The 21,427-nt window shown below is 36.4% G+C and overlaps 1 protein-coding gene across 1 annotated transcript in view; it reads right to left on the bottom strand.

The window, feature by feature from the left end:
- ATRX (alpha thalassemia/mental retardation syndrome X-linked) overlaps window positions 1–21,427 on the bottom strand; it is a 66,723-nt gene that overhangs the window by 42,705 nt on the left and 2,591 nt on the right. The window contains 6 exon segments of the mRNA XM_009890713.1: window positions 6,242–6,320; window positions 9,230–12,141; window positions 13,068–13,135; window positions 15,351–15,460; window positions 19,117–19,236; window positions 20,524–20,648. Coding sequence (XP_009889015.1) covers window positions 6,242–6,320; window positions 9,230–12,141; window positions 13,068–13,135; window positions 15,351–15,460; window positions 19,117–19,236; window positions 20,524–20,648 — 3,414 coding nt within the window.

The following is a 21,427-nucleotide window of genomic DNA, read 5'->3' on the forward strand; positions in this document are numbered from 1 at the left end:
CATTAAAAGAACGTGAAGATGGTGCAGACCAAATCCTAATACTCAAATCATTGCCCCCCAAAACAGTTATCGTGCTTACTTGACTTAAATCAATGAGACCAATTTCCTGAGGCACTGATCTACATGACTAATGTCTATGTACATAGTAATAGTTTTAAAAACACTGTATCACTTAATGCATATTTTAAAGAAGGAGAAAAATTTATTGCAAATGCACTACCTCACAGATTAAAAAAAAAAAAAATTTATTACCCATAGCTTGCCTTCAACGGTGTTACCGTTCTAACTGCCTGGGCTCCCACCCTACTGCAAAGGAGATGCTGTAGTGATTGAAGCAACTCATGATGTCCCAACTGAACCGATATTAAGTGCCTCGGGAAAAAGACCCACTCTGAATCCCTCGTATAACTACAAGCACTTGCCTTATAGCAACTATAGCAAAAAAACGTGTATGTGTATATACGCATACACACACAGAAGTTTCATCAAGCATTACGGGACTGGAACTTCAAAGAAAAATTACGACCTTATTTCCTGTTCCCCAAACTGTTCCCTCAGCTCCTCACAGTTTCATTTCAGCACAAGAATGTTTTCAGCTAAAAGACAAGAAGTTACCATGGAGAAACGATTTCTTTACATGCCCTGGCAACATAAAAAAAATCTTATACGAATCTATCCAAGGCAAAATATAAAATGGTAAGAGAAACGCATAGGAAAATAGTGGACTTATCTGAGAACTTGTACTTCCAGGGGAAAAAAAAAAACCTGAAAGAATGAAACTAGGCCCTCCTCATATAAATATCAGAAATACTATAGTTTTCATTCCATGGCTGTCAATTTTTAAAGATTTTTTTTTTCCAGGTCATATCTGGTCTGTCTTGCCGTTCAGGAGAACTAATGGCTACTGTATGCACATAGTTCAGAACGGGAAAGCTTTTATACCAGTCAAAATAATAGTTCAAAACCCATGAAACCGAACCACAATCTAGGCTTCACCTGGAAATGGCAAAGGAACAGTGATCTCTTAAGTACAGCTTCTTATAGATCAGAAAACCGGTACATTTATGTAGCACTACAGAACAGGTTTTAAAGAATGTGTATTTCATTTTTCAGAATGTAACGTGTCCCTAAAACAAAGGAACTCTTCAAAGGGAATTTTCCCACAGTATCTTTCTTAACACTTCATAGAATATTTTCTAGTTTTTGAGTGGTAGTATATTTTCCGAAAAGACTCTAACCACTAATGTATATTCAGTTATAATTAAAAGATGGAAGTTAAATGGTTTAATAAATATTTAAGATTGCTCAGTGAGTCATCCATCAGCATCCAAAACAACCCCCTCTTTTGAGAAATGGCTTGCAAAGAAATAGCTGTTTAAAACTTTAAAATGCAGTGCTCTTGGCAATTCCATATATACCAACAGATCACCGTGTGCACCCAAAGAAAACTTTACAAGTCCATAAATAAGTAACACTCTCTTCCAAATGTTTTTTGCATTAGGTCCTTGCAGAGGATTTGAAAAAGGGACTTAGTTTTCTTGCATTGTTGTTTTGTGTTTGTTTTTTAAAACCCGTCACATCATGTATAATAGCAACAAGAATAAATAGCTCCTTATACAAGAAATTAAGGCCATCTCTTAATGGTCAGAAGAATTTTTCTTCAAAAATTAAATGCTTGGAATATCTCAGGTTGGTGTCTCTTTAAAAGCTTTTAACATCAATTATTAACCTTGAATCCTACTCCAAGAAATGCAGACAACAGCAGTTTGGCTAATTTTCTTGTTTAAAAAAATAACAGTATCATCACCAAAGTTTTCTTTTGGAAGAGGAAAAAAAGTAGAAACACTAAAAAGAACTGCAAAATTTTAAAATTCAGTCCTGAACGTACTGCCTAGTAATACTGCCTTTGACTTATTTTGGGTTGTCCTCAATTGCATTAGCAAAGTTAACACAACTTGTACATGGATACCAATACTTACCTTTCAGACAAGTCACCTTTAAAAATGTAATTACATATTTTTAAACAAAGGTTGATTTTGGTTCTTAACGAAAGAAGACATGTATTTTTGTTTTTTCTTTTAGGAAGTAATTTTTAAGGGGGGAGAGGGGGGAAACCAGCAAATGTACCATTCACCTAAAAATACCATGCACAAAATCTATTATGCATAAACAGAAGATGCTGTTATTTTCCTACTAAACACCTACTAAACACCACCGTAACGACCAACCAGATTGAGTAAACTTACTAGTTTCTAATCAATTATTAATAATAATATTGATTAATAAGCTTTTATAATTGCTTTTATACTCCGAGATCAAAAATGAGACATTTTTTAGCTAGCATAAAGATTCAACCACTTTGAATCAAACTGAGATGGAACTGTTTGTTCAGTGAAAAAAGCTACATTCTCTTCAACGCGTTCTACTGGTATGATGCTAGGCTAAAAATGCAAGACACACACACAAGTTCAGAATTAAAAAGATTCCTATTTTTAATGTAACTACGTATCTGATAGGAATCAAAAGCATAAGCAATATTAGAACGCACCAGATTAAGCCTTGTAAATGCATCTGACAAATGACTGATGTAACAAACGGCTTATATGAATTAGAATAAATTGAGTACTCGACTCTGGAAACTGGTTTTAAATTAAATTAGATGTGGCTTAGGATAACATATCACATTTCTATTTTAAGATATAAACCCATATAAAGTGACCAGGTTTCTAAGCTAAGAAACTTCATATGCTAGCTTTACCACTTTAATATTTGCGTTAACGTCAAACTGCAAGTACCAAGAAAAAGAAGGCATCATAGTGTGAAAACTCCCTTGCTCGCATTCTTCCAGAGAAACCCATGAAAATCAAAAGATGCCGTAATATTTATTCAGATCAAGGACACAAAATATATTCTTGGCCACCCAGATGTAATAATTGAAGACTAAACAAATCTAAGTAAGAAGCAGAGTAAGACCCCAGCACATACCCCAGTATGACCCCCAGCACAGGACTGCAGGTAGCAGAAGAAAAAAACCCAAACAAACAGCGCCTGCATTTCATTCACTTCTGCCACGGCGCTGCTGTGACCTTGAGCACGTCACGTTGCCTAACCCCGCTCCATCTTATCTACACACATTGTGAGATTTGTATAAAGGACATTTTCCCAACACGTATTTATACAGCGCCTTACGGAATGGGACTGTAATCTCAACCAGGACATATAAACCAACTCTAGAACAAAGTATCGGTATATATGTATAATTTTATATGAGGATTAAAATATCTCACCTTAGTAAGCATGACACCAACAATATACATTTATCAATAATGAATTGGTTACTATGTATTTTTTAACTTATGCTGAAAGAAAACATTTTTAAAACGAGATAGGCAAACTGGAAGTTACCCCTGGGTTGCTTAGTCATCCAATAGGACTACTTTAAATTATCCTTCAGACATTGCAGCACAAAAGGAATAGTAGGTGCAGCCTCTCATGACGTGGAGTCAAGTCCACACGATAATTTGCACCATTCTTGTTCATGAATTTTAGACTGCCAATACAACGGACTCATTTATAGATTGTCAAAAATCTTGGTGAGACAATTCTACCACTGTAAAAATAATTTTTCTTCTTTAAAAGTAATTAATTTTAAATATTAGTTAATTATCGTGATGTATTATTACCAATTAGATTGTATCAACTCACACGTAGTGTTCATAAATACCTACTAATTACATGTAGAAATAAGGTTGCCCAAAACAAGCCTTTGGGGGTGGGGGGGAAGGACATTTTTATGTGGCTAATAAAAGCCACCATCCTTTCAGCTAGAGCACTACTGAATTAAACGGGCCTTTGGTAGACTACTAAAAAATTTAGAGCCATTTAAAATCTATTATGAGAGACAAATATTTGGATGAAATGTCATACATGTTTGAAAAAAAATTAGTAAAAACTGCCAAACACCTTGTTCTAAATACTGTGCTGTTTTTGCCGAAACAGTCCGATTTTCCAGCTGTCAGAGTTGTATTAAATTAAATGCTTGGACAAGAAAAACGTTTTACAAAAATTTATTGCAACCATCAAATACTTAAAGGCATTCTGCATTAAATACACTATTGACTTCTTAATAAACAAAACTACTGCAAACATATTAAACAGTACCATTTAAAAGATCAGAAGGACCAATAATAGATAATTACACAACATAAGATGAAAGAATACAGCACTATATGTCGTATGACGACCCAATTGGATATTGCATTTTGGCAAAGATGATTTCAAGACTATTAAAATTCATGTCATGCACATCCAAAGGTATGCAAATAACAGAACATCTAAACTAGAGACTTGCAAACATGAGAGTTCCCACACTACAAATACCCGGTAGGTACTACGTACCCTCTTTGGCCTGGAAGAAAATAGGCAACTTATCTGAATAGTAGGTAAACTATTTAAACACTTTGTGTTGAGTAAACAGAAGAACAAGCTTTTAACTTCTTGAAATTTGTTCCATCTTTTTACATTTTATATATCCGATTTTGGTGCCGAGTACAACACGTGATGAATGTAAAATTAGACTGCAGTTACCAGTTAACATGTCTGAAGGTCGACAAAACTGTTTATTGACAAAATACCTCCCCATCTCATAAATATATATTCAAAATAGTCCCTAAATAAAAACTTCAACAAAGATTCAGCTTAAAAACAAAGTACAGAAACTGATTTTTAAACCCCCAATTCATATTACTGATTTGTTTGTTATCAATTGGGTTAACTCATTTCCCAATATAGCTCTTAAACTAATAATTAAGATCTGTCAGTAAATTTGTATGGTAAACACTGAACTTTGACAAAAGTGCATTGGCTTAGTTATCAACCAGAAACACTTATGAAACAAACAAAAAAGAAGGAAAAAAAATCAAAACAGGACTGAAATTAAAGCATCATTTTAAAAAAGTCTCATATTACCAATGTTTACATGTTCTGCTTATGACCCTGTGCTGTAAAGTCCCTAAAGAGCATCTTTCTTTAAAAGCTAAATTATTCAATTAAATTTGATGAATCTCAAAACAAGCAAGAACTACATCAGTAGCAACATTTTGATGCCAAACTGAGGTCCGTAAAGGATGTAAAACAGTGTTTTGAAATTTACTTCAGCCATAGATCAAAACATACAACTCTGTGAATCAAAGATACCGTATTCTAAACTAGTAAGGCTCAGAAGCAGAAAAAGATGCCATCAGCAACTGTGCAAAGCTACGAAGCTGGTCCCATACATGCTATGTGGCAGAAAAAAATCAGTTTCTGAAATACTGTATAAAAATTTGTTGAACAACTCTTTAGCCTAACTACAGTAACTTCCGAAAAGAAACTGAGGCTCATAATTGAGCAATATCTCATGTTGTGCATTCACTCATTAGGAAATGAAGCTTTTACATTTTCTAGCCAGGCTACTTTTGATAACTACAATGGTACTGGTAAAATATGACATGTCTTAACTAACTATATCTTACATAGATTCATTTTTATTGAACTTGAAACTGAAGCAATACATATAAGCCACAATTCTGAAAATACCTATGCAGAGACTTAAAATTTATATATAGAATGAATCTCTCCAATGCCAGTTAAGCCTATGCACAGTGCTTGTAGAATCAGGGCCTTAACTATCACATTAGTCACTTCAGGTATTCTTTAGTGGATTAAAACTCAGTTTAATTAACAGCTGAAAACACCTAATACTGTTTTCTCCACATTTGTGCTTTCTCTTTATTGAGAAAAGGTGTTTTAATTAAAAAAAGCAAACTATTTAACAGTAATAACCAAGTTTGATCGGAAAATATTTTAGCACTGCATACTGCACAGATGCAAATTTTTACCTTCTGTTCACGTAACTAGCTGAAATTCACATTTATCAGAAGTAGGTATTTACCTTCCTGAATGAGATACTTGTCACAAATCTCACGCTTTCAATGGGAACAGCAAACGGACAGTGCTGCAGTGCATTTATAACACACCCTATGCAAGGTGTGTTAGCTAACTAAATACTTTCTTTGCTTTTCTGGATTTTGGCCTCTGTTTTCTGGCCCCTTGTTCAAACTTGCAGGAAGCCCGTGAGTGAGTCTTTACAAGGCAGGCAGTCGAGGTTTTTACAACCTGCTTGCTCTTCCGTTGTGCCGGTTTGCGCCCACGCCTAGGGTGTGTTATAATCTTTTTTAAGTCCTTATGGATGGTATCATACCTATTCTCAGGATCGTCATCATCATCATCTTCCTCCTCCTCCATTGGAACAGCCCTTGATTTAGTCTCTCCCTCATCTCCTGGGGGAGGAAGGGGAAACAAAAAACCAGAAAACATGAACACATGACATGTAAAATCAGCCATAAACAACGCAGCACATGAACTATGTCTCTACCAAGAATCCCCACGTAAAAATAGCTTGGTAACACCACCACTTTTCTACTAGTAAACAAAAAAGACAGTTACCTATCCTAACATAAAAGAATAATTATTTTTATTAATAAAAGCATCTAGCAGCACTTTTATCCACCTTATGCTCGCTACTACACATAACTTGCAATTCTTTCCTTATAACATACTGTGAAATTTGGATTTTTACACCAAAACATACAGAGACTGAATACTCCACCTAGGATTCAGAAATTAAGTTTCCTAAGTTATTAACTCCATTTCAAATACTCCACTACTGTATTTGTGCAAATTGAAAAGCAGGCCCAAACAAATATATCACAGAATCGCTTACCAAACTTAGGAGCTATGCAGCCATTAGGAAGTACTCGAGAACAATAATCCTTGCCTATTTTTGTTTTCACAGTACGTGTTTTACAAACTACACGTGCCAACCTTACTGCAAATACCAAAACTCAGCTGCACCACGTGGATGCTGCCTCATATGGAAAGCACATCAAAACCAACAGCATGGGACACGTACTGAAAAGAACAGCACAGTAGGATACCTGCCTTTACAGCTCCTCTGCGCTCTCCTGGTTGAACTGAGAGGACCTCAGATTATTTCTAAGCATACTCCCAGGCCTTTCCCCTTTCTTTTCTCTTCTTCTTCTGACTCGCATAGAAGTCAATCAAATATGCTAGTTAATAAAATTAAGCTTAGGAAGAGACCTCAAAATCCTCATGAACTGAGATCCCCTTGTTCATAATTTCAACTTCCATTTTCCATCTGTGGGGAGTGGACTAAAACCAGGCTGCGAGACGCTTGCCCCAAGTTGGTTTAACGTACGCTTGTCCTGGAATTACCACTGGCCAGATGTCTTACAGGACTGTGTAAGACGTGATCACACAAAGTCCATCACTCTTGGTGATTAGGTGATTAGAAGACAGCAATTAAGACTCACCACTTCTAGTAATTAAGACTCACCACTCACTCCAGGCTAAGCCAACCCACTTCTCCCAGTCTAACTCTACTATCAATCATCCCACATCACCATCGCATTTTTCCAATTTGTACACTGTTATCCATCTCTCCCATCCAACAATTATCCAATCTTTCCACTTGTGACTTGCAAATAAAACAATCACTGCCGCTGCCTCAGACACCTTTTGATAGATTACAACCAACTTTTTCCTGCTGGGCCATTTCAACACCGAGTCTATGAACACAGATTGTACGTGAGCAATTTTATTTTAAAGCATTTTTCTGTGATGGCCCAGTGCTGCTGAGAATTGTTGCATGTAGGTTACTGTCACTGCATATTATCAATTGTCTCTGGGGAGTGTTTTAACAGCCATGGGAAGACACTAGTGCATTAGTATGTAAACTATTCATTATTTGCAATGTCCCCCAGCAGTGGCATCACTGAGGAAATCACTGTCTTGGCAGTGATCAAGGAAAAGCCCTACAAGTCCCAGTATTACACGCACAGAGATGCAACTAAACTTATTTCATCAGAGGACCTTGAAAAACAAACATTACAGGGCTGTATAAGATGCAGAATAATAAACTTATTTTCCAACTGTTACTCTACAATGATGCAAAACACCATTAATCAAATTTTGGTTTCTTACAGGGCTCTAAATCCAAAGCAGCACAGCACCTGTGAAAAGGAACCTTTGCACCTGCAAAGATTAATAACTCTCCAGAAACTAAACTACAGGAAAACTTAGGGAAGAAGTGGGTCAGCATCAAGCCAGTAGAAAAAAGGAGGAACATTATGTTTTGTTTGTGTTGGGGGGGGTGGGTGTTGTTTGTTTTGTCGGCTTTTTTTCCAAAGAAATTACAAATAACAATCATCTCATTTTGCAGTTAGTGTCTGCCTACAAGGGCTTTTCAGGAAACCAAAAATGTCCCTTCTTAATAAACACATTGCTGTTTTGTTCAATTTTGTTTAGTTGCAGCTTTGCAAACTACTGTATCTGAGCCAACAGTTATAGTAAAGTCCTGTACAGACAGTTCTATGAAACACCATTAGAAGTAAACAAATCGGAAACAATTTACCTGTCATAGCAAATAGATTTCATTTTTTCTAGTTGAAAGTTCATTTATTAAAAACACGTGTACTGTCTGTGTGATGTGAAAACCACCCTTCCTTTTTTAAGTTCTTTAAAACCAAGTGTTCAAATTCAGCAGTTCTGAATTTCTTTCTGATTTCCTAAAGATATAAGACACTGGTGAAGTAGTTCTACCTTGGGAAGAAAAAGAATTATTACTATTAAACCTGCTACAAACACAATAAATGGTGACAGATTTCTGTTAAACACCACCAGCTGCTCTAAAGCTACACGGGTCTTGTGAGGCACAAAGATCATCTACCTGATTTTTAAAAGGTATCCTACAATGCCAAAAATCTTCAGAGTCATGTCTACTGCATAACCATGAGCTGACAGATTTGAGTTCACTAGATACCTGCTGCTTAAAACCAGGTGCCGCTAAAGAGTACCTGGGCAGCTAAAAGAGAGGAACAGGCTTTTGAAAGCTGTGCTGCAAGAAAATTCCGGCTGGAATTTCAGACCAAAGCTTCTCAAGCCTCTCCATTTACAGCGACACCCTTTGTTCCGCAAGTGACAAGCTGCACAAATTGAAATGGGTGCTTCCAAATCAGTATCAGAAAACCTAATGGGCTGCAAATGTGTAGATGTGTAGTTACCTACATAGGAATATTTTCACTTCTAGATTATTACATATTACCCCCATCTTACAAACTTCCTCTATTAGTATATTAATAATGGGTGTAGGCGAACAACTTTTGCACACCTGATGACTGACAAAATCCTGTACCAGCAGACAGCATTAAGTTTTCGGTCACTGGCATAATTTTCTGCTCATCACTGCTTCCATCACCTGTTGAATTCTGTTCGTAATTTTCTTCCTTATCAGATGAGGAAGAGGAAGTGAAAGCCACCTTCTTTTTTAATTTACTCTTTTTACTTTCTTTCACTGACCCTCTTTTCATCTTTTTCTTACTGTCTTCATAAGACTCCTCATCAGAAGAGGACAACGAGTCATTCTGTTCTTTCTTGGAGATTTTCTTTTTGAGACTTATTTTTTTCTTTTCTTTAGTTTCAGTTTGTTTTTTACTCCGTACAGCATCTTCAGAAAAACTCTCCTCTTTTAGGGGCGATTTCTCAGCATCAGAGGATAAATCATGCTGTACTCTTTTAGACACTCTCTCTCTTAAATTTCTCCTTTGCTTTTCTTTAAACACTGGTTCATTTTTAGTTTTGTCATTTTCAGAAGAATTGCTGCTTCCTTTCTCTGGAGATGACTTTTCAACATCAGAAGAGGAATCATCTTGCTCTTTCTTGTAACTTTTCTTTTTCAATTTTTCAGATTTCTTCGCTTTGCTTTCTGATCCTTTTTTATTCTTGAATCTGTCTTTTGAAGACTCAAAATCATGCTCTTTCTTTGCAGATTTCTCAGTACTCTCTGAAGAAGAATCTTCCTGTGCCTTTTTCTTTCTCGAATCCTTGCTCTTCTTAACTTTAGCTGGCTTTTCACCTTTAGGACAACTCTCCTCTTTCTCCAGTAAAGACTTCTCAACATCAGAAGACTCATCGTGCTTTCCCTTTACAGTCTTTTCTTTTAAGTCTCTGTTTATCCTTTCCTTAGCAGCTGACCGTTTACCGACTTTTTTATCTTTAGAAGAATGATTACTCTCCTTCTCCGGGGAAGACTTTTCAGCATCGTCATCTTCAGAAGACTTATCTCTCTGTTTCCTCAAATCTTTCTTTCTCTTACTACTTACTTTTTTCCTCTGCTCTTCTTCAGAGGAATCATAACTATCTTCTTTCCGTGAGTATTTTTTCTTAGCTTTTTTGGCAGACTCAATTTTACTCAGAATTTTTATTTCTTTTTCTAACTCAGAATCGTAGTTTGAAGAATCTGAATAGTTTTGGCGTTTCTTTTTAGCAGCAGCAGAATTTTTAGCTGATTTGCCTCTTTTAGCATCTAAATCTGAACCAGAACTGGAACTTTTTCGTTTTCGTTTTCCGTTTTCATCCTTTACTGGTGAATTCTTTAGAAAATTTGAAGTCTTCTTATCATTTGTTGGTGCTTCACTATTGCTATCAATATCTGAAGAACTGTGACTCATCATGGCTACTTCTTTAAGAACAGCTGGCATCTCATCGGAATCTGAGCTATGATCTAATACATATGGCTTTTTTGATTTAGAAAGTTTATTAGGGCTAGGACCATCAGCAGTACTGTCCGATGAATTTCTTTTATCATTTTTCCTCCTCGGTTGTTTTGATGATTTTCTCTTACGTTTGTCATTACATGTGTCATTGCTATCTTCTTCTGAATTTGACGTTAAAGGACTGATGTCTGCTTGGCGCCTCAGAGGTGTGGTCTTCACGCGCGGCGATCTCCTGAGATCCGATTCTTCTGCAAGTGAGACGGTTTCGTTCTCCGTGGGAAGTTCACTGCCAGCAGTATGATTTTGTTTTACAGAATCACAGTTTTCTGCTCTAGGTACTGCGTCAGCATCCTTACTTCCCTTTTCCAGATTGCTGTCTTGATCTTCAGCTTTAACTGTAGACTCTGAAAGCGAAACAGGAGTCAATTTTACAATCAACTCTTTTGTTCCTTTAGCCGATGACTTTAACTTAGTACCACCTTTGGTATCTTTCACGGGAGTGTTCGATTTTGTATTTGAATTTAGAGTCTCGTGATCTGTTCCCGTATTTCCATTGTCTGTCTCATCTGACGTACCCTGGATCTCCATAGCAGATTCTAGAGTCTCAAAAATATCTTCAGGAACAGATGAGGGAATGGACACTATATCCATGTCTAAAGCCTCTGTACTATTAGGTTCATACTGAGGTTCTTCATTTCTGCCAGACCTTTTATCTTCACCAGAAGCACGCTTGTTATCTGCTTGTTCCACTGCTGGAACACTTTGATCCATGGGCTCACTGCCAGGCCGTTCTGACACTTTCTTCTGTGTCTTTACAGCGTCATCCCCTTTCGATGCCACGTGTTCCTTTCCTTCATCTTTTCTCACCTCATTTTTTTCTGATCTAACATCAGTTCTTTTCTCTTTGGTATTTTTATCTTTGATTTTAACATTCAAAGCTTGAATCTCCAGGTTCAGACCTTCTTCTAGTGCCAGATGAGCTTTTTTCATGTCACTCAACACAGATTTAAAAGCTTTTAACTGACAAAGTTGCAAAGTTGGGCTCATTTCTACATTTTCTGCAGCGTTTTTCAAAAAGCTTACAAAGCTAGAATTCAAATTTGCTGTAGTTTCAACCAGCTTTTTTGTTTTCTTAAGTAAGTCTTTTGGCACCATTAGGGCTTTATAAGAATATGTTAGTGAACCTGAATACGAATCATCTAGTTTTTTTTCTTCACCGTTACAATTTGAATTATTTCTCTTTGGAGAAAATTTCACTGTGTGGTCATATATTTTACTTTTTTCACTTTCAACTTTGATCTTTTTTTTGTTTTGTTGCAGTAACTGTTCTAAATTTTCAAAGACACTGTCACATGCAGTGACCAAGTCCAACAAAGGCTCTGGATGGCAAATATAGCAGTGCCACTGGTTATTTTCATCCAGTATAGTCGATAGCTCCTTTCGACCCAGGTTGCGCAAAATGCACTTTTTACAGAAGGCGTTATGGCAAAAGTCACAGCAAATCAAATTTCCACCTTCAGCACACCACCTGAAAGAAAACATAAGAAATATGAGTCTTATCTGCGTATCAACAAGGTGACAAATTTGAGAAGCTTACACGTTTTTCACTATTTGATACAGAATTTGCATTTTAAAAATTCAGGTGATAAACAGATACCCATTAACTGAAAACATTATTAAAAGCATGATTGAGAAGCACTCAACTGATGGTTAGAAAGACAGAATATTAAGGTATTAGATTAACAGTTCACAAAGCTGAAATGGTCAGCAATATCCAAACACAATTTCAGCACCCATTTTAAATAAGAGAAAAAATAATTAAATTTGATTTTCCGTGCTTCTTCTGGAAAAAAAAAAAAAAGTTTTTTTCTTTTACAGCAAAATAAATTAGCTTAAGTTTTTCTAGCTTTAACTGGTATATTACGACTGCAGGCACGTGTTAAAAAAAAGAAATACATGGTTTTTAATCTGTGTCTAGATTGCATAGTCTTTAATGAAGACCTGAAAAGTAGCTGACAAGTAAGCTCATAAGCATTACGTACCACACAGTTTTGACTGGATTACATATTTAGATATTTGACATAAGGACAGAGAAGTACTTTAGTAAAAGTGCATCTGGAAAAGTAAATTTCTGTTGCTCACAAGGTTTAGAATGTCAGATTCTAACCCCACCTTTGAAGTATCTGTAAGGTGGCATGCTGTTTAGTTAAAAATGTGACTTCTTACAAGTGTTTACTACTGGATTTCTTTATAAAATGTTTTCCTGTTAATTACTAAAATAACAATCAAATATTTACAAAAACCTTTGGGTTGAGCATTTCTTCATGAGAAACAATTGTTGATTAAACTCTTATGCACTGGTCTTTATCCGCCAATATTTTCATTATTGCAAAGAAAAAAACCCCACCCAAACCAGAAGACCTGTGGGTGTTATTTCACTTTTTGTACACTTACCTACACTGTTCATCCATCCCATCTGAATCACGGCTAATGTCATCGCTCATGTAATACTTGTAGCAAGTCTGTAAAGAAAGAGATAGGACAGGGAATTTTGTATTAAATCTCAACTGGACTTCAGTAATTCGTATGATTTGAGCATGTATTAGAAGCAAGCCACTAAAAGTGGCAGCTGCAAGGTTTCCACCATTCTAATCCTTTTACATTTGTCTTAAACTAAAAAACATCTTCCATAGATACAACAGGTCCTAAACCACAACTTCTTATTTAGATGGCTCAAGGTTTATTTGAAAACTTTTGTTTGATGGCTACGTATTTGCGTATTTTAAAACATCAACTGAATGTTTCTCTTCAAATCTGTAAGTTTTTTCTGTCCATCTATTTCCTGCGTAAATCAACACCACATCTTCCCTGATACAACTAATCCTGCATAAATTACAATTTTCAGCTGTACGCTCCTTACATTAGCAATCCATCTTGTAAGGCTATAAATAAAAAGGTCTTCAGCATTTATCCTGATGTTAACATCCAAGGCTTCAATTTCCAGATGCAAACAAAGAATTCTCATTGAAAAATTGGTAGTGTTAAGAAAAAAATACACACAACTCAGCTAGCAGTAGCAGTGGCTTCAGCTGCTGAATTCTTTAAACAAATTTTGAATGTGTGGAGTTTTTTTCCAGTTGCTAGTAAAGAAAGTTCTCCCAGACTTGGAAGCTCTACTTTGAATAGGGATTAATACAAGCTATTAGCTAAATTCTGTCCTTTTACCCAGTGAATCACTGAACTCAGAATCCAGAAGAGGCTTCAGCACCTGAATTTAAAATGATGATGCCCCTTTATCTGGAACAGTTATACATCTGCTCAACTAAAATAAACAAACATTAATGAATAGGGGAAAAAAAAACAGTAAAAACTGATGTTCAGACACTTGAGGGAACATTTATAGTCAAAGGAAAACAGCTTCTCAAGTCTGGGACTGTTTACCTAAGCAGGAGAAAAATAAGGAAAGAACTAGGCAGAGAAAGTCATGGAAGACATGAAGTATGCAGATCAGGGACTTCTGTTCCTCTCTGTCACATTAACATAAGGCCACGTTCAATTAAGTACAGATACAGAAAATTTATGGGAAACAACATGTGATATAATTACCTAGCAGAGCTCACAGTCAAGAATTGCTATGGAATCCAACACCCTAAACAATTTTCAAAAATTAACCAGATAACTTGTAAGCATCGCAAGAACATGTACAGCTACATGTTGAGGATTTTCACGTCTAGGAACAAGAGTTAGGAAGCCAATGAAGACTGAAAACAGTCATCTTGTAAACTGAGAAAACAGTCATCTTGTAAACTGATTTTTCTAAAGCATCTTTGACAAAAGAAACAAGCCAGAATGAATAGAAGAAATGAGCCAGAACATCAGATTAGACGGACATGCCTGAGATAGCATGTCAGCTGAATATGTAACATTAATTGGGAATTGGGGGAGAAGCAGGAGGAGGAAAGAGAAGGGGAATGCAAATTTTGCATTGTAACAGAGATCCATATCTCTTTATCTTTAGAGATATCTTTATAAATAGAGAATCTCTACAGCTGTAGAGATATGCCAGAGAGGTACGTCTGTATCTCTGAAAATTAAAAGATGTCGCCAAAACAAGAGGCAAGGATGTTTCCTTCCTCCCCCACTTCCAACCTCTTCCCATTGCAGGTAGCTTAGGGCCTAACTGGAGCCACCATGAAACCATGTAGCTGAAGACCCAGATGCTGGTTCTGGGTTATGGACTAGACCATTATTACAGAGGCTGCCATGAATTAAAACAGTCCAGGAGCTGTACACCAGTGAAACTGAGATGGCTTTGAAACTACTTTTCTGCTTCTTATTCTGACGTTGGTTCACATACGATGCTTTACCAGGAGATCCAGAATTGAATCTGTTCTTATAATACATTATTAGTAGGCAGAAATTTCAGACAGATCATTTAATGTAAAAAACTCACTAAAATTATAGCCTTAAAACTGTACAAATAAATTAAAAAGAAATCACAATGCATTTCACCAGAGTATAAGAAAACAAGAATATAAGTTTGTAAGCTGTAATTTTAATTTGTAAGCTTTATTTTGCCCTTTTGGTTTTTTTTGCGTTTAGTTTCCTTAATTGTAACAGTTAATGACTGAAAAGTTTATTGGCTAATAAACAAGAACTACTCCCACAAAAATCCCACCAATATGACATTTCAAACAAAACCAAACAGTACAAACTGTAGAACTGTTTACCACATACCTTACAAATAAGAACTTTCAGTGTAGGATGTCTATAGATTGAATCCTTTTGAAAATGGTTCACCTGTTGCCCACAAGCTGTACAGCTTACAATTCCATGTAGTCCTTCCTCTATAGAGAGGATTATAAACCACATATTAATTGTTTTCATTTTTATTTTTTTAAGAAATCTGTATATACCTATTTCATTTTCTTACAATATTTTGGCCTGTTAGGTTTTTCATATGCCTTTATTACTTTACCACCCAGTATTAGAGAAATCTCTCTGTAACCACTCGCCGTTTAAAGACTTAAAGAATTTTCTTCTAATTTCTATAGTCCACGTGGGGCCAAGACACAATTTTTTTCCTTTGAGAGATTTAATTTGGATTAATTGGTCACCTCAGGAGAACACACCTAAATAAGTCAACACTAAAACTCTTTCAAAGCAGCCCTGATATTCTGTACAACCTTTCTCATTTAATGTTTGTTCTCAAAATACCATTTTAATTCATGTTTGTATTATGGTATTTCTTTCACATACAGTTTTAGTTTCTCAAAGAAAAATATGGGAAACCGTTACAGAAGATGCATGAAATCCTTATAATAGTGCCTGAAAAATATTTTTTCACTTTTTGTTCTCTTCCTGATGGTAGCGTTTGTTGGTTTTTTTGAAACTACAATTTTACTATAATACATATGTTCTCACGATCTTGCTGATTGCTCCCACGCTTTGTGTACCATTCTGCTGCTGTATCTATTCTGACAACAAAGTGTTTCTTTAATGTCAATCCCCCAATTCCCTTCGAGAGGTGGTGAACTTGGGGCTGGGAGGCTTGCTACGTGCCAGGCTGTTAAACTGATTAATTAATACTATGGGACTGTTTTGTTTTCAACAGCAGTGATGCTTTCAAGAAAAAGGAAAATCGTTTGTGAAAGCTCATTCACTCAGTTCATACACTTTCCAAAACTTAATTTGGGATCAAGCAGACAGAGGTTTGATAAGGGATCTTAGGTATGGGACCACTTAACTGTGACTTCTCCTTTACTGTCATGTTCGGTAAATAGCATAAGGAAATTAACTCAAATGGTTAATTTAATGGTTACAGCCTGAGTACAGACCACATTTATTTTTTTGTAAATAATCACTACCACAGAATTAGAACCAAGCACCAACACCACAATGTGAAGGAACTGAATGAACATTTTCAAGATACAACACAAGCTACTAGCAATTTGCTATTGAAGCACAATCTCAAATAGCTTACAGGCCAGTAAGAACAACTAATACACCCTCACAATTCAGTGAAAATAGCCCATCTGAAATTTTGAATACAAGATTTGTTGTTTTCAACCTCAATGTATGCATGATTGCATGCACTGCAGAGCTTGTGGACTTGCAAAGGACTCTTATGACCTCAAAAACAGCTGAAACACCTGCTGGTAAACCTCAAATACACACATCCATCACATTGTACTACTTGCAAAAGGATACCACGTTCTATTATTCCAAGCAGCACAGAAGCCTACCCAGGCTTTGTCAAACATCACAGTCCTTAAATGGGTATAAGAATGACAGAGGGTAACAGCCAACTGAGGGAGAACACGCTATTCACTGTCAAGTCCCAAGCCACTTCCCCCTTCTCTACATCTCTAAGGGGAAGCACCGCTGCTTCCTTCCTAAAATCTGCAAGTTGGCACCAGAAAAAAAAGAGGATAATTTATGAGGCAAACCTTTGTAAACCATGTTACTACCACAAATGATGATCCCAAGATACCGAACAACTACTAATTCATTAATACTGAGAAAATACTTACTTAAAAAACATTCCTAACTAAACTATGAGTTTATTAGCAAAAATACAACCATAACCATTCTGCAGATCCAAAACTTGAAAATAAGGACTGACACAATGCCTCTTACAGTCTTGGATAAGAGCATCTGGATGCTAGAAAGGCAAGAGGTCTATTACTACTACTACTTCTAACATAAAAAGGACACGTAACTCCTAATAAAAATGTGAAGATGCATTCCGCAAAGAACAATATATGGCATTTTTTATTTCGTTGCTATTATTTATTGACTTGCACTGTGCAAAGAATTCAGGACCTCAAGTAGCTGGGACTACACGCTTACCTGCTGAAACCAGTAACGCTTAACTTTGTACGTGCCAAGGCTAAGGCACCTCATCCTAGTAGCAAGAGAAAGGTAAGTGCCACTTCATGTAACTAGGCTTGCTGCATGCGGGTGTAGAATAAACCGATCTGCACTACCTCTTCTGTGCACGTCACAAAACAAAACTGTTTTGATACATTCCTAATCCAGCTGCTCTTGAGGGAGGCTGCGGTCACATCCCTTGCCTGGCTACCTTTCCCAGTCTGGCAATGGGGACAACACAGCTGCAGGCAGTACCTATCTCCGTTTCCCTTAAAGTTGACAGGAGCTTAACATATGTACTGAACAGCTTTCAAATCAAGTCAACGATTATCAGCTGTAAGACGGATATAGCTGAGCTTGCCCTGGACAAAGGCATGGCTTAAGCAAACTCTTGATGTCCCTTCCAAAATTATTCTCTTATGTCAGGCACCAGTACATGAGTAATCATGCAAATTCTCTAGGGACAGAGAAAAAAAGCTGGAAGTGCAGGTCATCCAAATTGTCTTGAGGATGCAGACAAAAGCCACAAAGCTCAAGCAGAAGAGTCCCATCTTTTTAACACTACACCCCTGAAGATTTCTGTTGGACCTCTTGTAAAATTGTTATAAACGCAAACGGAAAAAGCATTCCTATAGGCTTTTTGGACACCTTGCATGAATAGAACGGAACTGACTTTCAAAGATTAATAATTTAGAGAAAACGTCAATTCTCAAAATGTGATTAAAATCATGCATGAGCCCATATGTATGCACAAGCACATTTCCACACCAGCTTTACTCCACTTCAACCACAGATGGAGAAATAGCGCTTATTAAATTATAATAACACTTTAAAAGAGAGCAAGGATCTCAAATGATACGACGGGAAGAATGAATAGTGTGTACAAGAGCTGTTTGTCTGAATATCCTGGGTACTGCTGGAGGGGTGTGAACTAAGATATAGCTAGTAGCGGTAACGAAAATACCTGCCTTCTTATTGGCATAATCCTCCCTCTCCTTTGCTTTTTGGAAACAAACGGGATGAATTTCTGTTATCACTGCTATCTGCCTAACTTCTCCTCAGTTTTAGCAGCAGCTACAGAAAACCAGCTGGCACAGCAGCTTTTCAAAGATAATCCTTAGATTCCCTGGTAGGGAATTTCCCACAATTAAAAAAAAACAAAATTGTTAGAGGGTTTAGGTTTCTTCTTGGCTCACTGACTGGTAATATGCCTGTACACGTCCCTGCTCAAATATGGTTGCTTTCTCGGTGAGTCAGTGAATGTTCCTGTATCAATGGTGTTCCAATATAATTCCTTAAAAAGGGAATACCGGTAACACCTGATTGCAACCAAACAACTGTTCTGAATACAAAGAAAGAAGGGTCCATATGGAGTACCTAATGATGCATCCTATAGCTACTGAAAATAAGGAATTTAATGAGAACTAATCTTAGCTTTCACTGCTGCATTGCAGGGGCAGCAATGGAGGCTAATTTCAGTCAGCTAGAATCCTTAATGAACAAAAAGCCAGAAGAGTGGAGGTATTTTTAGGATAATTTATTAGAAATATGAAAAATTTTTAGATGTACCAAATGTGGTCATAAGCAACAATTTAAACCCGTTTTAATAAATGTTTTAAATTGTATTTACCTCCACGCTTTTTGGGAGCTTCAGGTTTCATTTTAACGGTATTTCTGCTTCTAAATTCAGGCCCTTTAAAATCATCTTTGTCTTCATTCAGCACTGGCTCAGGCTGTACAACCACTGTACCTAGAATAATTTTATTTAGAAATTGGAAACCATTACACATCCAAATGAAGTGCAAAAGTCCTGTTTAAATAAAATCCAACACAGTACCTTAAAAAAAAAAAAAGTGCAAACTGTTGACTAAAACTCAACAAAGTTTTGAATGCCCAGATGTTCACAGAAAAAAAAAAACACAAACAAAAACCATCACCCCACACTTCAAACTAGGTCTGTTTTGCAGCTGTAGGACAAAAGCCAAAGACTGAATAGGCTACGAGGAGCAAATTCTGCTCTCTCTGCCCTGATGTGGCACGTGCAGAACAGGACTGTCATACTGCTAGGTGTGTGCAGCACAGGAATTTGCAGTGCAATGCTATAAATAAAGAACTTTGGCTAGGGCACTTAAACCTATCAAAAGCCTTACAGGAACTACTCTCTTCTTTCTCTTTTCTCCTTCTATCCAGTTTCCCTCATCTGAAGTTATTTCATGGAAAAGCAATAAATAAAACCTGTTTTGTCTTTAACAAAATTCAGAAATTCACTTTTTTATTTAAAGAGTACTAATCAACATTATGTGAATGAAAAACCATCTTCCCTACTTAAGAGCTCAGTTTTAATACTTTTGTTGTCAGGACACTGGAAATAATCTAACATTCTGAAAAAATAATTTTAAAGTGACTGCTTTAAATACTGCTACTCATGAAGTAAACAGAAGCAGTCCCTCCAATTTTTCCTGTAACTTTCACAGGTAAGAAATAGAAGAGATTAATCAAACTGACACTATAGTTAAGAAGAGCGGGATACAGGCCTATAGTATTAACTATTTTAAAAGGGTGCTTAAAAATAGATCCAATAACGACATTTCCCCCCCAGATTTAGTTCACCTTCTTTCAATCTAATTATTAATAACCTCAAAGATAAAACAATAAAATAAATAAGACTTGCAGGTGTCAGAGTTTGAGACTCCTAAAAACATAGAAGTAATTTTTTTCCCCTGTTTCACGTTGGCTTTATACAGATGTCAGTAGACATCTGAAACGAAGCCACCAGCACATCCTGGTGTACCCACAGATTAAAGTATGCTGGGTTCAAAACTAAAGGTGCTTGGTTTCCTCTTGTAAATGTGAGTGCACGGGGAGGGGGGGGGCAAGGGGGAGTGTTTGTGCATGAACATGTATGTTTAGATCTAAAAGCCAACAGGACCTAAGATATGCATTTTACTAATACATGTGCATTCAAGTTAATTATTTATGCTGCATCAAAATCTTGGCTAATTTGCTGAATTCAGAAACAAAGACAGATATGAATTACCTTTAGGCAAGCTTTTCATATCAACATCGTTTTCTGAGTTTTCATTTGAAATATCTTCATTTACAGTTTCATCTAAGATTTGTTCATCATCTGATCCAACATATTTTGTTACAACTGTAGGTTTCCTGCATAGACAGAAAAAAAACCTATACCATGACAAATACTACATATTGCAATACAGGTAAGCCTGGCACTTTGCGAGCAAAACACCATACTAATTGGGGAAACCTATGTTCCTTTAAAATTCATTTAAGACAATATGAGGTAGGATGCTCTGAGTTACTACAGTAAGTTGGAATTTCGTGTCAGGAACAGGCATTCTCCCCTCCTATGTGAAATAAAAAGATATACTAATTGTTTCACAGGCTTGCTGTATTTTTTTTTTTGTAAAATGAAGTTTGATGTGTTTTTAAGAAGGTATGCAGGAAGTCACACCTTTAAGAAAAAAGCCTGAATGAAACACAAGTGAATGTCTGCTCAGAAATTTTATACATCATTCCAAGTTTAACAGGCAGTGCAAAAAGAACACACTGATATTATCAAATGACAAAAAGCAGCTTGGCAGAAAAGATGCTTGCAAGGAAATAAAGGATATGCAGAAAGAAGTGAAAAAGTTGACTGTTGAATAAATAGACCAGTTGCCAGAATTTCACACAAGCATAACTTAGAATTGAATCCATTAAAATGAATTAATTTACTGTGTCAAGGCAGCAAGAAGAAAAAAATAAAAATAAAAGAACACTGAGCATAATTTCCAGTAGTCTGAAGGTAATACATGAACTACTGCAGGGTATTGTTTTTGTCAGCATCAGGCACAGTATGATAAATGCGTAAGTGAAAATACCTTTAGTGATAGAGAGGAAGCAAGAAAGCAAGACTGTAAAAATTATATAAATGGAAGGAG

This window comes from Charadrius vociferus, unplaced genomic scaffold, assembly GCF_000708025.1.
Source record: "Charadrius vociferus isolate BGI_N301 unplaced genomic scaffold, ASM70802v2 scaffold368, whole genome shotgun sequence".
In the NCBI taxonomy this organism is placed as follows: Eukaryota; Metazoa; Chordata; class Aves; order Charadriiformes; family Charadriidae; genus Charadrius; species Charadrius vociferus.